Consider the following 19,359-nt stretch of genomic DNA (forward strand, 5'->3'; position numbering starts at 1 on the left):
TCTAAACTCTAAAGCTCTAAAAGAGCACAGAATGTCATGATTTCAGCTTCCTGCCTCCTCTGCTCTTTGCCACCTACAAGCGCTCTCGGCCACGCCCACTTCTCCGCTCTGCACGGAGAACATCTGTTCAGCTGCAGAAGGGTAGTTATCCTGCAGTGTGGGCTGCACAGAGGTGCAGCAGGCGCTAAATAATTCAAAATAATTTATTTTAAATAAAAATCCATGCCAATCATGCCGCTCATTCATCAATCAGCCAGTGTGTCATGTCCAATCTTATTTTGAAAAACTGCGATAGAGCGAGTCCGCAATAAACAAACCGTGAAGTAGCGAGGGACTACTGTATATCAATTTTTTGTCATGAAATGATCTTAAACTGCCACGAAAGGAAATGCCTCTTTTCAAGATATGCTAGGCTTTAATTAATTTCTTGTCGATTGTCTACATGTTTAAGCAGAACAATCTGAATATGAGCTACTGTGACTTCTTGTGCAATAAATGAAAATATTTATTTCAGCTGGTTAAATGGATCAGAGAGATCAATGAATGATCACTTTGCTCAGTTCAAAGACATCAATAATCAGAGTAAAAGCTCTAATTGATCAAAGGTGATCAAAAGCTCCTTCAGTCAAGAACACATTTATCCAGTTGTGTCCTGCAGTCATTCCCACCAGGCCCAGTTCTTGTAGCAGAACAGGGAAATGTTTGTTCTTTTAGTCCCCTCTCCTTGCATGCTCCACGGGGACTCCTCCCTGACTGAAAGCTTCTCTGAATTATTGATAAAACATTTTGAATAAGCCATCAGTGTGAAGCTGGGGGTTTAACCCGTTGTCTGACAGCATGGTCGTTTCCAAATGGAATCGAAACAACAGTCAGCAAAAACAACAGTTTGACTCATTAACGGGGTCTGCTGTGAGGGCGGGGGGGGGGGGGGGGGGCATCAGAGGAGATCTTTAGACCAAACTCCAACAACACTAACACAGTCTGAAGACTGAAGAAGTCTTTCGGATGAAAGACAAAACATTTCTACTTCTTTTTGTTTTGCTTGTTTTGTTTTTTGAATGTCCAGAGGACCAGACTTAACTTTTTTAGATTTTCTACCTGGATTATTGAGCATGCATCAGGATATCCAGGGTTCTTTTTTTCAATGTGAGTGTTATTTATCAAAGTGGGAATATTGTCCTTCTCTTTGGGTGTGAAAATCAAATGTTGGCTGTTTAGAGTTAAAGCTTTTCATGGTTTAATTTTGTCTGAAAGAACCCAAAGCCCAACTTGGCTACAATTTCTGAGTTTCTCCAGAATCTTTTGTCATGCAAATGCAAAATTCAATTATGTTCACTTCACTGCAGGGGTCCTTTGAAGAAGAAAAACACCAGAGCATCTTTACACAGAGGTGATCAGCTGCCATAAACAAACACATATCTGCCCAACGAAGGAATCTCTGAAAATAAGCTGTGCACAACAAGAACATTACTTTTTATTTTTCATTCAACCTTTATTTAAACAGGTTAGTCTCATTGAGCCTTGAGGACTCCTTTACAAGAGAGACCTGTTTTTAACAAAAATGATGACAATAGTACACAATCATAAAAGAAAGCATATAAAATGAAAAAATAAATGGAAGAAAATGATATTAAAAAACAAAACAAAAACAGCTACATTGTAAAGTGATGTAAAATACTAAAAACAGGACCATGTCTGCACTGGTTTTTGCCATGAACTTAGCAGATGTTTGAATATCGAGATATATATCGTATATCACGATTTATCTTAAAAATATTGAGATATTAATTTTGCTCCATATCGCCCAGCCTTACTCACAGATAAGGATCATTATATAATGAAGTATCACACATACATACATGTTTCCCCTGACAAAAGCATAAGCAGCATTCAGAACACACAACCTACAGATGTGGACAGTAACTGTGGAAACGGACCACAAACCTCCACATCTGTAGGTTGTGTGTTCTGAATACTGCTTATGCTTTTGTCAGGGGAAACATGTATGTATGTGTGATACTTCATTATATAATGATCCTTATGTGTGAGTAGGGCTGGGCGATATGGACCAAAATTAATATCTCAATATTTTTTAAGATAAATCACGATATACAATATATAACTCAATATTTAAACATCTGCTAAGTTCATGGCAAAAACCAGTGCAGGCATGTTCCTGTTTTAGTACCTACTGAAAACAAATACAAGCCATTATCAACGGCCTTGTTTACCCTTCATACTGTATGATGTGAATTTTGGTATCAGCTTAATATGTTGGTGCTTCTTACTATCTATAAGTGCAGCAGTTTGTGTTTGGGAGCTCATCCTCTTGCTCCAAGAGAAAAGGATTTCCTTCTTCTTTAAACTCAGCATTTAATTGATAACAGTTGAGCTTTCTGCATCATTTATGAAGGAAATGTAAAAGTAGAAGTACTATTCCTTTGATAAGTACACATAAATATTGGTAATACTTGAGTGTAAAAACATTTATGCAGCCATCAAACTGTTTTGTTTGTTTTATTAGAGGTTGTCTATAAATGTTAAAGCTTCTTTCACATGTTTTAACTCTGTACTTCAGCTTCCATACCATACCACTTTATTTATAAAGCACTTAAAACAGCTACAAAGCCAACCAAAGTGCTGTACAGACAAAACAGCAGGTAACACACAAAGCAAAATACAAAATGAGGTAAATCAGAATATAGACAAAAAACGATGCAGATAATGACGACAAACCAGTGTGGAGCATACAGGATCAAAACACAGATCATCTTGTGTTGAAAGCTATTGAATAGTAGTGAGTTTTTAAACGGGACTTGAAAACCGAGAGGGAGGGGGCCTGTCTGACAAGCAGAGGTAACTCGTTCCAGAGTCTTGGTCCTGCTACAGAGAAGGCTCTGTCACCTCTGCGCTTAAGACGAGTTCCTGGAACTGTGAGGAGCAACTGGTCCGCTGACCTCAGGGAGCGTGGTGGGACATACGGTTGTAGCAAATCAGAGAGATAGGTGGGGGCGACACTGTTCAGTGATTTGTAGACATACAAGAGTATTTTGAACTGGATTCGAAAGTGAACCGGTAACCAGTGCAGTGAGGCCAAAACTGGTGTAATGTGCTCTCTTTTGCCTGTACTGGTTAAAAATCGGGCTGCTGCATTCTGGACCAGTTGTAGTCGTGCAATGGAGGTCTGACTGATACCAAAAAGGAGTGAGTTGCAGTAATCAAGCCTAGATGTAATGAATGCATGTATTACTGTCTCCAGGTTCTTTTTGGACAATATGGGCTTCAGTTTAGACAGCCGCCTCAGTTGGAAGAAGCATGATTTAACAATCATGTTTACGTGATTGTTAAGTTTCAGGGAAGGGTCCATTATCACGCCCAGATTAGTGACTCTTTGTTTTTCTGACAGGGTTAGAGCGGAAAGGTCGATGTAGTGGTTTGTGATTGTGTCGTTGGGAGGGAACAACATGACTTCAGACTTCTTTTCATTGAAACTTAAGAAATTTAAAGCCATCCAGTCCCTGATGTCAGCCAGGCAGTTGAGCAGCGGTTGAATAGAGCATGTACCATTGTGTCTTAGGGGGAAGTACATCATGATTGTTCCACATCATGTTTGATTCAGAAAGCTGATTCTGTTTCTTGATCTCGTTGTCACGTTTAGCTTTTTGGAGCTGGGCATTGTGCCTGTGTTGTCTGAGCGTGAGGCCTTGTGCATTTCTGTTAGCAAAATATTTCATGAACCAGTGGACAAATGTCCTTGGCACTTCCAGAAGGTATTCAGTAGATGTACCTCCATAATTAAGTACATTTTGGAGTCAACCCTTTTCAAAAGGGCCACAACTTCTGGCTGTGGAATAAACAAGAAATGCTTCACCTCAGTCAGTTTTACAGAGACTGACCTGAAATGTGGTGTAGTAGTAGCTGAGAGTCATACAAACACAGACTGTAAACGCTCACAGGTAACGCAAGATCTTTGTTTAACATGTTGCCACCAAATTTTGAAGTAACTCTGTCAGAGAATTGTCATAAACCATGGAATAGATAACAGAATCAGCCTTAGGCAACACATGAATGGCTATAACTCAGTCAACAAGTACTGAGCTAAATATAGATTTGTGGTAGCAGAGAGTCATTCACAAAGCTCGCACGAAACGCTTAAGATTTGACAAAAACTGCTACAACTCAGTCATTTCTCAACACAAGATGATCTTAGTTTGAAACTTTGGCACAAAAGATGGCGGGCGGTAGGCAATTCTTCAACAAATGCTAGGTTTCTAACAATAAACAGTGATTTTGTCTGCAAGCAATGCTCCAATAATAATAAAAAATATTCATCAGACTATGGTTCATACTAAGTAGATAATTAATATTGAATTGGAGGCTTCTGCATGTAACAGTGTCTGATGCAACTAAGTTTATTTTACTGATTTTTGATTTTACTGTCCTGTACACATGCAAAAATGCATTTTTAATTTATTTCCAGCACCTGGGAGCTTCAACATGGTGCACTGTCACCATCTAGTGGCTGCACATGCTTCTCAACAACAGACTGTAGTTTCCTACCTGACAGGCTGCGAGGACGGGCCTCTGCTAGATCTGAAATCCCTCCAGTAGTGACCGTCTTCCTCATCCTGGAGCCTGCAGCAGCAGCTCCCAGTGTGGGCTTTGTCAAAGCATCATCACTGCTGGCTCTTTTCAGCTACAAACACATCTGCTTTTAGTTCCATAAGATCTGACGGGATCTTATTTCAAATCTAAAGAACTCTTGCAAATTCACTGTTTATATATTATCGACATATCATCTAATGTTTGAGTCTGATGTGGTATCAACATACCTTGCTGAGTCGCTGGTCTAAGGCCAACGTGTTGGAGGATCTCGAGGTCTTCATTATTGTAGAGGCCGAAGGAGGCGAAGCCAGGGAAGAATGCCTTACCCGCTCCTGGAGTCCTGCTTTAGGCAGCCCCAGCTTAGTGGAGCCTGGTTTAAGCATGGCTACACCTAAAAAAAAGAGAATTTGTTGTAAAAAATATATAAAACTTAAAGCATTGATGTGCCTGCAGATGGCAAACAAGAGCTCAGGATAGTCACACAGAGAAGTCAAGCTGTCTTTGTGTGCTTTTTGGGCTGCAGGACCCTTTTCACAGTTTATATAAAGGTCCTCAGAGCTGTTAGGTCCAAAGATGCAATATGACAAAAGCATCACCACTTGACAAAAACCAAACACACAGCATTCAATAAAATACTAATCCTACCAAACACTGACAACATGTGACGCAGTGATGTAGTAAACTGTCACTTTAAATCAGGAGAGTGGAAAAAATGGCATCTTAATCTACTCAATTAACAATTTTACATGAATTCAAAATATTAAGACAACAAAATGGGTCCATTTTTTTCTCGACTCCAAAGCCATCCTAGAAAAAAAAAATGTGTGTGCCTCAAATATTTTAGAGAAAAATTAAAAAAACAATTTAAAGAAAAAAATTGCTCGTTTAAAAATGATACCTTGCTTCATGAACAGCACAATTACACAAAATATAAAATGAAAGAAAAGATGGCACTTCTTCTTGAGGTTTGTGAGAAAACAATTCATCTGCTGAGACGTTGTTTGTTTTCAGGTTCTCTCTATGCATGCGTGAGTTTTCTCCGGGTACTCCAGTTTCCTCCCACAGACCAAAAACATGCATGTTAGTCTGATTGGTAACTCTAAATTGTCTCTAGGTGTGAGTGAGAAAGTGAATGGCTGTTTGTCTTGTTTGTCTCCATGTGTCCCTGTGATGAACTGAGACCTGTCCAGGGTGTCTCCCCCCCCCCCGTGGCAGTTGTGTGGTGGGTCCAACAGGGGTCAGTGCCCCCGTAACACTGAGTCTGGACCTGCCTGTGCCCCCCCCCCCCCTCCTAATGAAGATTATACAGAAATTATTAATATTTTGATATTGCACCGATGCAATCGCAAAAGGTGGAACAAGTGCGCGTGGAACAACATTGTAGTAGGATCCTTTAGTGCGTTGCATCACTGTAAACAGCGGCCAGTTGATAGTGAAAAAGACGAGCGCAACGTTACTATCCACAATTATCACAACAAACAATATTGTATTGTTACAAGGTAAGACTTCTTGTTGTTGGCTAACTTTATGAATTATAATAGCAGCCTGTCCTACATTAAATGTTATTTAAACTGCTGTTGCTGTGTATTCCTCTCCATTGCATGTTGTGTATAGAGCAAAATGAAGAGGAAAAAAGGACATTTCGTCCTATTTCTGCACAAGACAGACAAATAAAAATGGGGCAGACATTGAGACAGAGCCAGTTGTTGGTGATAGAAGAGAGAAGAGAAGCAAGTTAAGAGCGCCACAGAGAGTGATCCAGAGGACTTGGGAGAAGTTCAGAGAGAGGGCACAGAGATGGAAAGAGAGACAGATGAAGATCCTGAGAGTGAGGAAGCTGAGATTGAGATACAAGCAGAGTGTGAGACACACAGAGAATATATGTACATCCACATGCGCTGGACCAACAGGTTTGTAATGTTGACAACAAAACATTTGTTAATGTTTATTTAAAAGGGACAAATACAGAGATTCATATAAGACATCTAGCTTCAGCTAATTTGCAGTTTTAGAATACATAGCGCTTTAGAATACAATGAAAGAATGTACTGATTACAATAAAAATGCAATTAATAAATACATTGAAATAATAAATTAATAATAAATTGAATGTGCCTCTGACAAAACCTTTGGCCCCAGCCAGGCCCCCTTAGTAAAACTGGTGTAGAATCGCCACTGTGTCCCCCACCTCTCGCTAGGTCACGATTGTAGTGAACTTAACCTGATGTCAAGACTAAGCCTAAGGTCAAAACCCTTGACCTTAAGAACCTTGTGGGACAGAAACTGTCATTTCATTGATTTGAATCCAGAAATACAGGTTCACCCATCCTGAGACTCTCTTTCTTGATAATCAAGTGAAAGAACACTCTCTTTTTATTATCATTACTATTTTACAAATGTTGATAATCAAAGTGTCTTAGTTCAAACCATTTTAGATGTTGCAGTGAACTAATCAATTTTATTAACTGTGAAACAGTGTAATGATTTTGAATGCTTATGCAGAGTTAGAATTCATGTTAAGGTCTGTTACAGATTTTTATGCATTTTCTGATTTCTGTCTTTGAATGAGCAAGTGTGCGTTTTCCAGGGTCAGGAGTCGAAGCAGACATGTGTCTTGTTTACATCCTCTCAGACGTCAACAGGGGAGCTGGCACCTGTTTCTAAAACTCGCCAAAACAAAACTCTCTCTGTCTCTGAGAACAGTCTAACCTGTTCCATAACAATTCTTGTTTTTTCTGACTTCTAGTAACCTCTGACATCACAAAACACACCCCTGTCTGGTTGATATTACCCAATAAGGGACGCTCAAATATACCGGAAATAGAGCTCTTTAAAATGCCGGTACTTCCTAGTTCTCTCAGTTCAGTTCTGCGCGGAGAAGTTCAGTTCGGTGAAGCTTCTGAGCAGTTCGGTTCTGCGCTGAGAAGTTGTTTGGGAGAACAGAAGTCCAGCATGATAAGGCTCCTCCGAGTTGGATTATTGCTATTGCTGATGTGAGCTGGTGTCGGACGGAATCTCGTCACTACTTCGGACGAGTCACAGCCATCCTATGGAGACGCTGGACAGGTAGCGTCAACTGGACCTCCATATCTGCTGATTAATCTTCAGAAAGGTAATGAGTCAAGTTTCCTACCGAAGCGTACCGAGGAAGGCTGGGTTCTGATGGAGAGTGTCGGTTCTGGTGAACACTTCCCCTCACATACCATCTTTTACTCCCTTTAAACTTTCTTCCCATCTTTAAATTTTTCTCTCAAGTAGAAATCCTTCCAGATAATTTAGAAATGTCTGTGTAAAGTGCTCATCCACCGCCGTGTGGATAATTGATCATAATTGTACAGTTTTCAGAAATGTCTGTGGTGATTCAACGGAAAATCATGGCCGTATGGTTTTCCTGATTGATTGATTATGTTGTTATTTTCATATTTTGCCAAATTAATGTAAATGTTTGATGTTAAACTTTGATTCTGTAAATAAATGACCGCATTCATTTTGATGGGTCAAAGATAAATGACGTCTCACGTTTGCATTTCATTAAATTCAATGCACGTTTTATTCAGTCCAGAAAAATGAGGAATCCGTTTTAATTGATGAATATATCTCTGCATCTGTTCATCTACACGATAACAAATTTTGCTGGGCGATTGTCTCAGAAATTATTGCGATAAATGATAATATTGTTTGAAATTTGACAATAATTAGTAATTACTGTCAAATTTAAGAAGAAATGTTGGTTAATTTGTTTTGTGTGTAGTACCTTGTTTTGACCACTGGATGGCAGTATAAGACTGTTTCAACCGAAGGATGGATAGTGAGGGAGCAAGCAGTGTGCCTATTTAAGAGAAATGGGAGGGAGGTGCTTTGACGTGACATGGGCTGTCTCTCATTTCTGTTTTCCGGTTCTCAAAATGGCGGACGCTCGGTGTGCAAGTCCTTTTGCATAACATTTTTAAACAAAGCTTTTAATAAAAATTTAAAAAATAAGTAAACAAGTTCTCAGCTTCTTTTTAAAGAGAAAATTTTACACGAAGGCACGGGTTTCAACCGTGAATTTTGGAGCTTCGACAAGATGGAGGTTTTTTCCAGAGGTCAGCCTGTTAGCTTAGCTTCTCAGCTAGCTGCTTTTAACAATCCAAAAAACGCAATTTTGGACGGTTAAAACAGATTTTAAAGAGAAAAGAGAAAGGGATGGGTCAGTGAAGAGCACCGGAGTTGAACCTTTTGTCATCCAGTGTCCAGTAGAAAGAGAGAGACATGAAGAAACGATAAAGCCAATAAATGAAAATGAGGTCAATAATTTTCATTTATCATGTGATTAACTGATTTATTGTTTATCATGACAGGCCTACCTCTCACACAGTGATGGATGGACATGGGCACCAGTGACCCTCGTGACTCGAAAAGGAAGAAGCTGTTAAAGATGGATGGATGATGGCGGTATCAATGCTATTTAAAGGTTTGACTGCATGTTTTGCTCTGTGTTGTGTGTATGAGCCAGATGTCAGAGACGATTCTCCATTTCATGGAATGTGAAGGACAATAAAATAATATTGGACTGAATTGAAAACTACACTTTCTAAGCATTGCTTGATGGTATTTTTGTTGTTTAAAATTACACAAGGAGCCACTGTGAGAAGAAACACCGCCAAGCAACTTCCTGCTAGAGGGACCAGTAAGAACAAAATGCCATTTACCTCGTGAACCTCAGCCTCGTGTTACAAACCAACATTATGTCTGCTTATAGTTGAAGAAATGCAAATGGCTGAAGTCATGATGGTCCAAAAAAAGCAGCAGAGTGATGGATTTATTTTTCCAGCTCAGACAGGATGTGGTGAGTGTGAACATTAAAGGTTGCATTTTATGTCCACAGGGAAAAGCACTCAACTGGACAAAAAGCAGCAAAAGGAAACAGAAGGAGGCTGGAGTGCACTCAACCACAAGCGTCTGGAGCTCTGTGGGGCCCAAAGGCCAGGAGAAGTTATTGATCAGGGTTTAGGCAACCTGATCCCTGTGCCTCTGAGGGACACTGGACTGTTAATGAGGATAACACTTATTTAATGCAAACAGAAGAAACATTTAATCCGAGACAGTCATGAAGGACAAACGGCTCATGAAGTTAGAGCTTTGTGCTGAAGGAATGAGATAAATAGATGCTGGTCAAATGTGATTATATTGTAGTGAACAAAAAAACTGGGAAAAATGCAGCAGGACTGTAGGCACTAATCTATTCACACAAGAAGAAGAAAATTCAGATTCATAAAATACTGTAGCGTATTTCACACGGCCACATTTTTAGGACAGGTTTGTGATATAAAAAGTTGATTAGACTCTTCTAAAGTGTTTGCTCTTTTTGTGCACGAAAGAGAGCGTGTTTCCTTTGCAGCTCATCACAACATTGAAGAGCTCTCAGGGCGATATCCTGTGACCAACTCCTGCTCAGCCCAGGAGCCCAACATCACTTCTCAGATCAGTTTACAGAGAAGTGGCCCAGATCATGGCCTGCCTGTCAACCTGCTCCGGTCTCAACAGGGACAGAAAAACAGGAACGGGGTGAAACTCATGATCTACCGGTTTTAGTTATTCTATACTGTTTTTAAACAACAATTAAAATAAAGAGCTATAAAAGTCTGAAAGCATCAACCTTCTAATAACTTTGATTTAACCTTCTTTGGCCACTGTGGCGCTGCGTTCTGCACATACGACCTCGCCATATTGCACTGCAGAGAACTGATTCTCAGGAGCCAGAATTTTTGTCCCATTTTTCTCTTCAAGTGACCTAGATGTGAAACTTGAATGTCTTTGAAAGACAGACTGCAGGGCTGAACAAGATAAAAAAGAAATGTGAGCAATTCAGCTCACAAATATGACAGACTAGTACACTTTGTACAATCGGACCAAAACACACATGTAAAATTAAATTATACTAGACAATGTTAGAAAATTAAACATAATTTGTGTTTCTGTAATAACTTAAAGGAAGCCATCAATCTTAATAATGTTGCTTCCATAATTAGGTAACTGAATGTTCAGTTTATGGCAAAGCTTTAAAAAGAGATTTTTACATTTTCAGACTTCTGCTGCTGTAGTGCAGAGAAGAGACGAGAAGAAGGCAGCATGAGTCAAGAACAACTGACAGCAGTTTATCAACGCAGGCCTTGATGAAAACCATCTGAACTGCAAAGAACAGTGTACTTTTAAACAAAAAACAAAAAAAGATAAGTAAATAATTCAACAAATCCTATATAAAAAGGTTGATCTAATAAAACAGTAAAATCACAGTTTCAAGTTTTCTGGGGAATGGATAACTAATTTGACCAAATTTATGGATGGAGAATGCAATAATTTTGAAAAAAAAATTGTCCAGTTCATATTTACAATACAATGATGCTTGAAAGTTTGTTGAAAGTTTGTGAACTCTTTATAATTTTCTATATTTCTGCATAAATATGACCTAAAACATAATCAGATTTTCACACAAGTCCTAAAAGTAGACAAAGAGTACCCAGTTAGACAAATGAGACAGTTAATTTGAAGGAGAAATTAGAGTCAGGTGTTTTCAATCAATGTGATGATGATCAGGTGTGAGTGGACACCCTGTTTGATTTAAAGAACAGGATCTATCAAAGTCTGCTCTTCACAACATGTTTGTGGAAATGGATCATGGCAGGAACAAAGGAGATTTCTGAGGAGCTCAGAAAAAGAGTTGTTGATGTTCATCAAGCTGGAAAATGTTACAAAACATCTGTAAAGAGTTTGGACTCCACCAATCCACAGTCGCACAGGTTGTGCACAAATGGAGGAAATTCAAGAGCATTGTTACCCTCCCCAGGAGTGGTGGACCAACAAAGATCACTTCAAGAACAAGGTGTGGAATAGTCAGTGAGGTCACAAAGGAGCCCAGAGTAACTTCTAACAACAGAAGGTCTCTCTTACATTAATGTTGATGTTCAGGAGAAAGCCACTGCTCTCTGAAAAGAACATGGCTGCTCGTTTGCAGTTTGATAAAGATCATGTGGACCATCCAGAAGACTGTTGAAAGAATATTTTGTGGACAGATGAGACCAAAATACACCATTTTTATTTCCATTCAAAATTTATTTATACAGGTTAGTCTCATTGAGTCATGAGAACTCATTTACAAGAGAAACCTGCTAGAGATCTGTTTTTGGTTTAAAGGAAAAGTGTTTGTTTGGATAAACGCTGCATTCCTGCATAAGAACCTTATCCCATCTGTGAAACACGGTGGTGGTAGTATCATAGTTTGGACATGTGTTTCTGCATCTGGACCAGAATGGCTTGCCATCATTGATGGAACAATGATGAAAGCAAAGGTTCACATACTTTTACCACTCACAAATGGTAAATGGACTGTACTTATATATCGCCTATTTTATTTCAAGATAATCAAAGCCCTTTATACTACAATCTGTGCCTCATTTACCCATTCATACAGCACTTTAAATATGTAATACTGAATCATTTTCCTCAATAAATAAATGGCCAAGTATAATATTTTGTCTCATTTGATTAATTGGGTTCTCTTTATCTACTTTTAGTACTTATGTGAAAATCTGATGTTTTACTTCAGGAAATTATAAAGGTTTCACAAACTTTCAAGCACCACTGTACCAGTACTTCTCCATAGGATCTGACTGGGCCTGTGGTCACAACCTACAGTACAGCCAAGCAAAAACAGGAATGACAAAGCGTGTATTCACATTATACACACACCCACTGTTATTTAACTGTTAAGAGGCAAAAAGTATTGTGCCTGTACACCATAATTGATAAAAACATGCATCTTTGTCAACACAGCTCTTCACAATCACAAATACCAGGAAATAAAGTTCAGCCTCATAACAACTCTAACTTTAAATTTAAGAGCTGTGGCCCTGCTGGGAGGCCAGTGCACACTTCTAACACCACTTTGGTGAGCATATGCAGCAGTAAAATGCATACATCCATCACTTGGAGCTCTTTATGCATGATAAACATCCTGTTCATGTTACGTTTATAGAACATATAACAAGTTTGATTAAAGGAGGAAACTGCAGCTCTAAAAAAAAACACAAAAAAAAACACTGACAGCAAAACTTGCTGCTTTCCTGCTGTGGTATTCAATTAGGCGAAGGCCTTATAGCACGACTGGATGCTTTTTCCTGTAATACTTTTATAGATCTTTTTTTCTATTATGTCCCAAGGCAAAAATCGATTTACATACCAGTGTTGTAGTTAATACCACCTAACCCGAGATCGAGGCAAGACCAAGACCTCGAGTCTTGGAGCTCAGTCTTTTCACAGATTATCTGCTTTATACTGTACACAGTTGTCACAGTTTTAACAAATATGTAAAAAAAAAAAAAAAAAGTAACTTTTATAAACATATTTTTCATAAAAGTTACATACTACAACTTTGTTTTTGAATGAATGTATCAGCTTTTATACATTTCCAAAGCTACATAAAGAAATCAGACATTCAGTGGTCTTTGCACTTTTCATGTCATGTGACCCACTGACACAAAACTTATGTTAAACTACTCTACTAGAACTGACAGATGAGGCATCCTCATTTATTTCTCATTTTAAAGCATTTTCTAATTTTACATGATTTACTTGTTCAAAAATCATGGTTTTTGCTCAATAACTAATTATAAAATGCTTTGAAATGAGAAATAAATGATGGTGTCTTGTGTGTCAGGTCTATTAGAGTAGTTTAACATTAGTTTTGTGTCAGTGGGTCAAATCCTCCATCCATCCATTATCTTTTACCTGCTTCTTCCATTTTGGATCACGGGGTTCGCCGGTGCCCATGTCCGACAATCACTGTGCGAGGGGCGGGGTACACCCTGGACAGGTCGCAAGTCCATCACAGAGACACATAGAGACAAGCAAGACAAACAACCATTCACTCTCTTACTCACACCTAGGGACAATTTAGAGTTACCAATCAGCAGTTTGCATGTTTTTGGTCTGTGGGAGGAAACCGGAGTACCCAGAGAAAATCCATGCATGCACGGAGAGAACATGCAAACTCCACCCAGAAAGGCCCCCAGACCTGGATTTGAACCAGGGACCTGCTTGCTGAGAGGCAGCCGCTCTACCAGTTGTGCCACCGCGCTGCCCGGGGTCAAATCATGTAAAAGATATAAATTTTTGTTTCTGAAGAGTGTTTGGTTCTGTAATTTGTTGATGGTCCCTAAGTGAACCATTATGTTTCGGAGGAGGGGCAGACTGAGCTCAGCTGACTGAAATCAGACTGCCTGCTTCGGATCGAACGAGAGGAACGCACCGCTGAAGCCACGAAGCTCGAATGTCCAACGTCCAACGTTAAACTAACTTCACCACAGTAGAGAATTGAGTCTCCAGAAGCACAAACAGTTCAGAAACAATTTGAAATGAGAAAAAAATATATATTTATTAACTGATTAAGTCGTGTTTTAGACTGATTATTGCTACAGAATCTATTCTGACCCAAAGTGCAGCCGTGACTGGTTCTGAATGAGGCTTTACAGCAGACAGCTGCTCCCCTCTCTTCCAGGTACTGGGTATTAGTGCAGAATCTTTTAGTGGTACGTAGTACTGGACCATACCAGCTTACTTGCAACATTACGTTCTGTTGTCTGTATTGTTCTGTTGGTACAGAACCGTGTGAAGGGGGTGGGCGTGTCAGCAGTAACAAAAACATGAATTTAGCAATGAGTCACATTATCTCTTGGAATTGAACCAGTGTGTTTCACATCAAATAAAAACAAAGATGTTAACAAATAAACTGGACAATATTCTGGCAATTTAGTGATATTTCCACAGTTGTGGTCTTGACTGGTCTTGAAATAAAATCCCGAGTCCTCAATGTCCAAGACTGAGACAAGACCGAGACCAAATGCAGTCGAGTCCGAGACAAGACCAAGACCATCAAAAAGTGGTCTTGAGACCGGTCTCGAGCACTACAACACTAAGGTCAAAACTAAGTGACTATATGCAAGGGTAAACAAATAGAAAGTAAATAATAGAAAAGAAAATTCAACAAACACTTGATACAGGACCTGGAAGTGTAAAACATTCTCAAATATTTTAATCAAGTCTCTGCACCCCTGAAGAATGGAGCAGCCAAAAATAAATGAATAAAATAAAATAAAAACCAGAAGGCAGTTTGCTCATTATAGGGTTGCATTATTGCAGATGGAGTTGGGAATTTAGACAGAATTAATTCTGTCCAAAAAGCTGAAAAACAACCATTTTCTTACCCATCTCGTTATTATCATCAATAATCATCTGACTAACTTAAAACAACAACCCAAACATGCAATGCCATTAAGAAGCATTGTCAGCTTAAAAAAAATAACAAGTGGAAGTGATTGCATGGCCTGCACAAATACCTGGCCTTAATGTCTTAGTACGGTATATCTAAGATTAAATAAAACTACTGTTTGAAAAAAAAAAAATGGGCCAACAAAATCCAGAAAAGCTCTTCAAGATGTTTGGAACAACATATCTGCAAAGTTCCTTAAAATTGTGCAAGTGTACTCAGAAGAAACCCTGTTGTTTAGAAAACTAAACAAGTTTAAACAAAATATTGATCTAATTTAGATTTCTCTTTCATTCATCCCTTTTTATATTTAATTAATAAAAACTGTATATGCATAATTTCCAGCATTTTTTACACCTCTCTGAAAGTTTTGCACAGTGCTATGGTTATAGCAGCATCATTTAAAAAGCTTAATAAAACATATCATTAAAAGTAATTATAACATACATGCAAGCAGAGGTTTCTTTGGTAAGCCACTGCTGTAAAACCTTCAGTGAGTAAAGTTGTGCAAAGTTTGACCCAGCCCTCATTTCCTTTATGGAAAACAAGCGCAGTGTGCAAGTTAAAAAAATGTAAGAAACCAAGCAGAAATATTTGTCTGTTCTCCAACACTTTTTGTTTTTACTGCAGAAATAGACTTCAGTTACATCTTGGACTTTTATATTACAATTTACCAGAGCTGAATCCATAAATGTACTGAATGTATAAAAATTAAACAGCAATTACTCAAAATATGTCAACACATGCCAAGATCATCGAGATCTTAACACAGGAAGAAGTGTTTCTGAACAGATCAGAAAGACAGCGTTGCAGTTCACTCACGTTTCTGACTCTTTATCCTGTTTGAGTTCTCTGCAGCACAACTGCTGAAAAGATTTGTTGTTGATCTACAAAGTGAAAATGTAGAGACAGGAGAAACGTCTGTCAGCCTCCACACTGCAGGCAGAATAAGGAAGAACAGCAGGCAGGCAGAGTGTGCATGTGTGTGTGCGTGTGTGTGTAACCTCCACTCTCTTTCATACAAAAAAGGAAGAGAGTGAAGACTTCTGTGCCGTGGGCATGTTTTCTTCTTGACCTCTCAGTGTTTCCAGTTTCCCTCACATGTGATGATCAGCAAAAAGGGAAGGAGAAAGGAGCAGCATCATGTGCAACAGAACAACAACTGAGTAAGAATGGTTTTATAAGAGTCATCACAAACCTTTAATCACTTTTCTCATTAAAAAAAACAGCTTCATGTATTATGTAACGTGGGGTCATATGAGTAGTTTATAGGGAAAACTAAATATCTATAGAATTTCTACATCAGATGTGTCAATAAAAGTTGTATTTACTTCTCTGACTGTCGCAGTTTTCACATTTTGGGAAATTGTTAGATACAGACAATTTTTGACAATCATAATTTCATCATTACCAAATTAAGTCTGGGTTGTGTGGGCAGAAACAGCGGCTACAAATACTGACAAAGCCCATCTGTGTCTCTGAAACACTGTAATATGAGGGTGGATCATTTGTGGACTGTTTGGCAGTCGGACTTTGTGTTCTCTCTTACTGGTTTCATTTCGATCCCACAACATGCCAAGGATGTAGAGCATGTGGGTTGAGAGTGTACTGCACTCTGGGCTGGAATTAAACAGGGTTCAGTTTGTGGCAAGTGGTTAACAGAGGAACTTGATCTGACCGCACCCCTATAAAAGGCAAGAAACTGCCTTCTTAAAATTGTGCTGCAGCGAGTCAACTACAGATTGTTTTTTAGGCCTCATATACAACTTCACACCCTGCTGCCATGATTTAAGATACATCATTTGCTTTAAACCTTACTGACTGTGATGAATGAGGACACCACTACAGTGATCGCAGCTTATTTAAATGCATTTTTTTCCTGGGACTGTAAACACAAACACCACAAAAACACTGGTTTTGTTTAACAGGGATCTGCTAAAATCATACATGCATGCATTTTTTATTATAATGTTGTTGTTTTTTTTTTTTTACAAACATTACTTAAATGAAACCAACTTGCAGAGGCAGCATCTTGAATGAAATTGCATACAGTAACTGGAGTACAGACTTAGAAAATGTCAAATGTAGAACTACTTGTGAGATTTCAAGGTCTGGAGACTGTGAATGCATCTTTATGCACCAATCTGACACACTTATTCCATCACATTCAATACTTCATCTATGATGAACTCACTCATGGAAATGCTGGATGTCAGAGTGAAACTTAAAATAAAAATTCAGGAAAACAATGACAAAAACAGTCGAAGACCATGAGGAGGGAAACGTGTCAGGAGACAGAGGGAAAAGAGGAAAGTCAAGAATGTAGGAACTGAGGGTTGCAACTCTAAATGTGGGGACAATGACTGGCAAAGATGGAGAGCTGGCCGACATGATGCAGAGAAGGAAGGTAGATGTTTTATGTGTCCACAAGTGGAAGGGCAGCCAGGCTCGCAGCATTGGAGAAGAGTTTAAACTGTTACCATGATGTGGATAGAAAGAGAAATGGAGTAGGGGTGGTCCTGAAGGAGGAGTTTGCAAAGAATGTAGTAGAGGTGAAAATAGTGTCATGTGTCTGAAGGTAGAAGTCAAGTCAAGTCAAGTCATATTTATTTATAGAGCACAATTTAAAACAGATAGACTGTTATCAAAGTGCTTAAAACTAAGGGTAACACTGAGAAATAAAAAGCAGTAAGAATATACCTTAAAAAATTAAAACAACAGCATTAAAATGAAGACATGGAACAAGATATACTAAATCAACTCACACAGTATGAAACGCCAGAGAGAACAGATATGTTTTTAGCAGGGATTTGAACACAGGAAGGGAGGTGGCATGCCTAATGTTGGGGGGTAGGTTGTTCCACAGTTTGGGACCCATGACTGAAAACGCCCGATCTCCTCGGAGCTTCAGTCGTGTTTTTGGAACAACCAAAAGCAGCTGATTGGATGATCTCAGAGCCCGAGAGGGAACATATGGTTCCAGTAGCTCAGAGAGGTAGATGGGTGCGAGGCCATTTAGGCACTTATAGGTCAGTAGGAGAATTTTGAAATCAATCCTAGTTCTCACAGGAAGCCAGTGTAGGGAGGACAGAACTGGTGTGATATGCTCATACCTCGGTGTACCGGTTAAGAGCCGAGCTGCAGCATTCTGGACGAGCTGTAGCCGTGAGATAGAGGCCTGGCTGACCCCAGCATACAGTGAATTACAATAGTCCAGGCGGGTTGTGATGAATGCATGGACTAGTGTCTCAAGGTCGGGTCTAGACAGCACTGGCTTGAGCTTAGCTACCTGCCGCAGTTGGAAGAAGCTTCTCTGCAGAACCGAACTGATCTGTTTGTCGAACTTAAAATCCGAGTCAAAAACCACTCCAAGGTTTTTAACAGAGTGCTTCAGATAAGGCTGAAGGGAGTCCAGGTTCACAGGATAAGAGGCGGCAGCTGAGCTAGGGCTAAAGACCATGACTTCAGTCTTCTGGTCGTTAAAACTTAGAAACTTTGAAGCCATCCATGTCTTAATGTCGTCCAGACATTTGAGGAGAGGGTGGACTGAACAAGCACTGGCTGGTTTCAGTGGCAGGTAGATCTGACAGTCATCGGCGTAGCAATGGAATGGAATACCGTGTTTTCTTAGGATCGACCCCAGCGGAAGCAGATAGAGTGAAAATAGAAGGGGTCCAAGAATCGAGCCCTGCGGGACACCGCAGGAAAGAGGCATTGAAGTGGATAGATTTTTACCCACCTTCACACAAAAACTCCTGTCAGAGAGGTATGAACGGAACCAGTCTAATGCAGCACCTGTAATCCCAACCCAGTGTTCAAGCTGAGAGATGAGGATACTGTGGTCAACAGTATCGAAAGTAGAAGGTCTGATGCTAAATGTTGTCTGTGGTTGTGCTCAACAGGTTGAATGTGATATGGAGGAAAGAGAAATTTTGGAAGGATCTGGATGAAGTGATATAGAGTTTTCTCAGGGAGGAGAGAGTGGTGATCGGAGTAGATCTAAGCAGGTCAAAAAGAACTCCATGTGTCTTTGTGGATTTAGAAAAAGCATCTGAGAGGGTGCCAAGGGAGGAGGTGTGGTATTGCATAATCTGGAGTGGCAGAGAAGTATGTTAGACTGGTACAGGACATGTATGAGGACAGCAGGACAGTGGTGAGATGTGCTGCAGGAGTGACGGATAGCTTCAAGGTGGAGGTGGGAGTGCATCGAGGATCAGCTCTGAGCCTCTTCTTGTTTACTCTGGTGATGGACCAACTAACAGATAAGGTCAGGCAGGAATCTCGTGGACTATGATGTTTGCAGATTATGTGATCTGTGGTGAGAACAGGGAACAGGTGGAAGAGAACTTGGAGAGGTGGAGGTATGCACTTGAAAGAAGAGGAATGAAAGTCAGCCGTAGTAAGACAGAGTACATGTGTGTGAATGAGAAGAAGGCTGGTGGAACATTGAG

The 19,359-nt window shown here is 39.6% G+C and overlaps 1 protein-coding gene across 1 annotated transcript in view; it reads right to left on the bottom strand.

Moving 5' to 3' along the window:
- The window catches only part of specc1 (sperm antigen with calponin homology and coiled-coil domains 1), a 314,251-nt gene that overhangs the window by 272,064 nt on the left and 22,828 nt on the right, over positions 1 to 19,359 (bottom strand). The window contains exons 2-3 of the mRNA XM_037687657.1: positions 4,833 to 4,996; positions 4,561 to 4,696 (exon numbers count right to left, since the gene is read on the bottom strand). Of these exons, the coding sequence (XP_037543585.1) occupies positions 4,561 to 4,696; positions 4,833 to 4,988 (292 nt within the window). The 5' untranslated portion in view covers positions 4,989 to 4,996. The remainder of the gene's footprint in view (positions 1 to 4,560; positions 4,697 to 4,832; positions 4,997 to 19,359) is intronic.

The sequence above is a fragment of the Nematolebias whitei genome, chromosome 14 (genome assembly GCF_014905685.2).
Source record: "Nematolebias whitei isolate Nwh7 chromosome 14, NemWhi1, whole genome shotgun sequence".
NCBI lineage: Eukaryota > Metazoa > Chordata > Actinopteri > Cyprinodontiformes > Rivulidae > Nematolebias > Nematolebias whitei.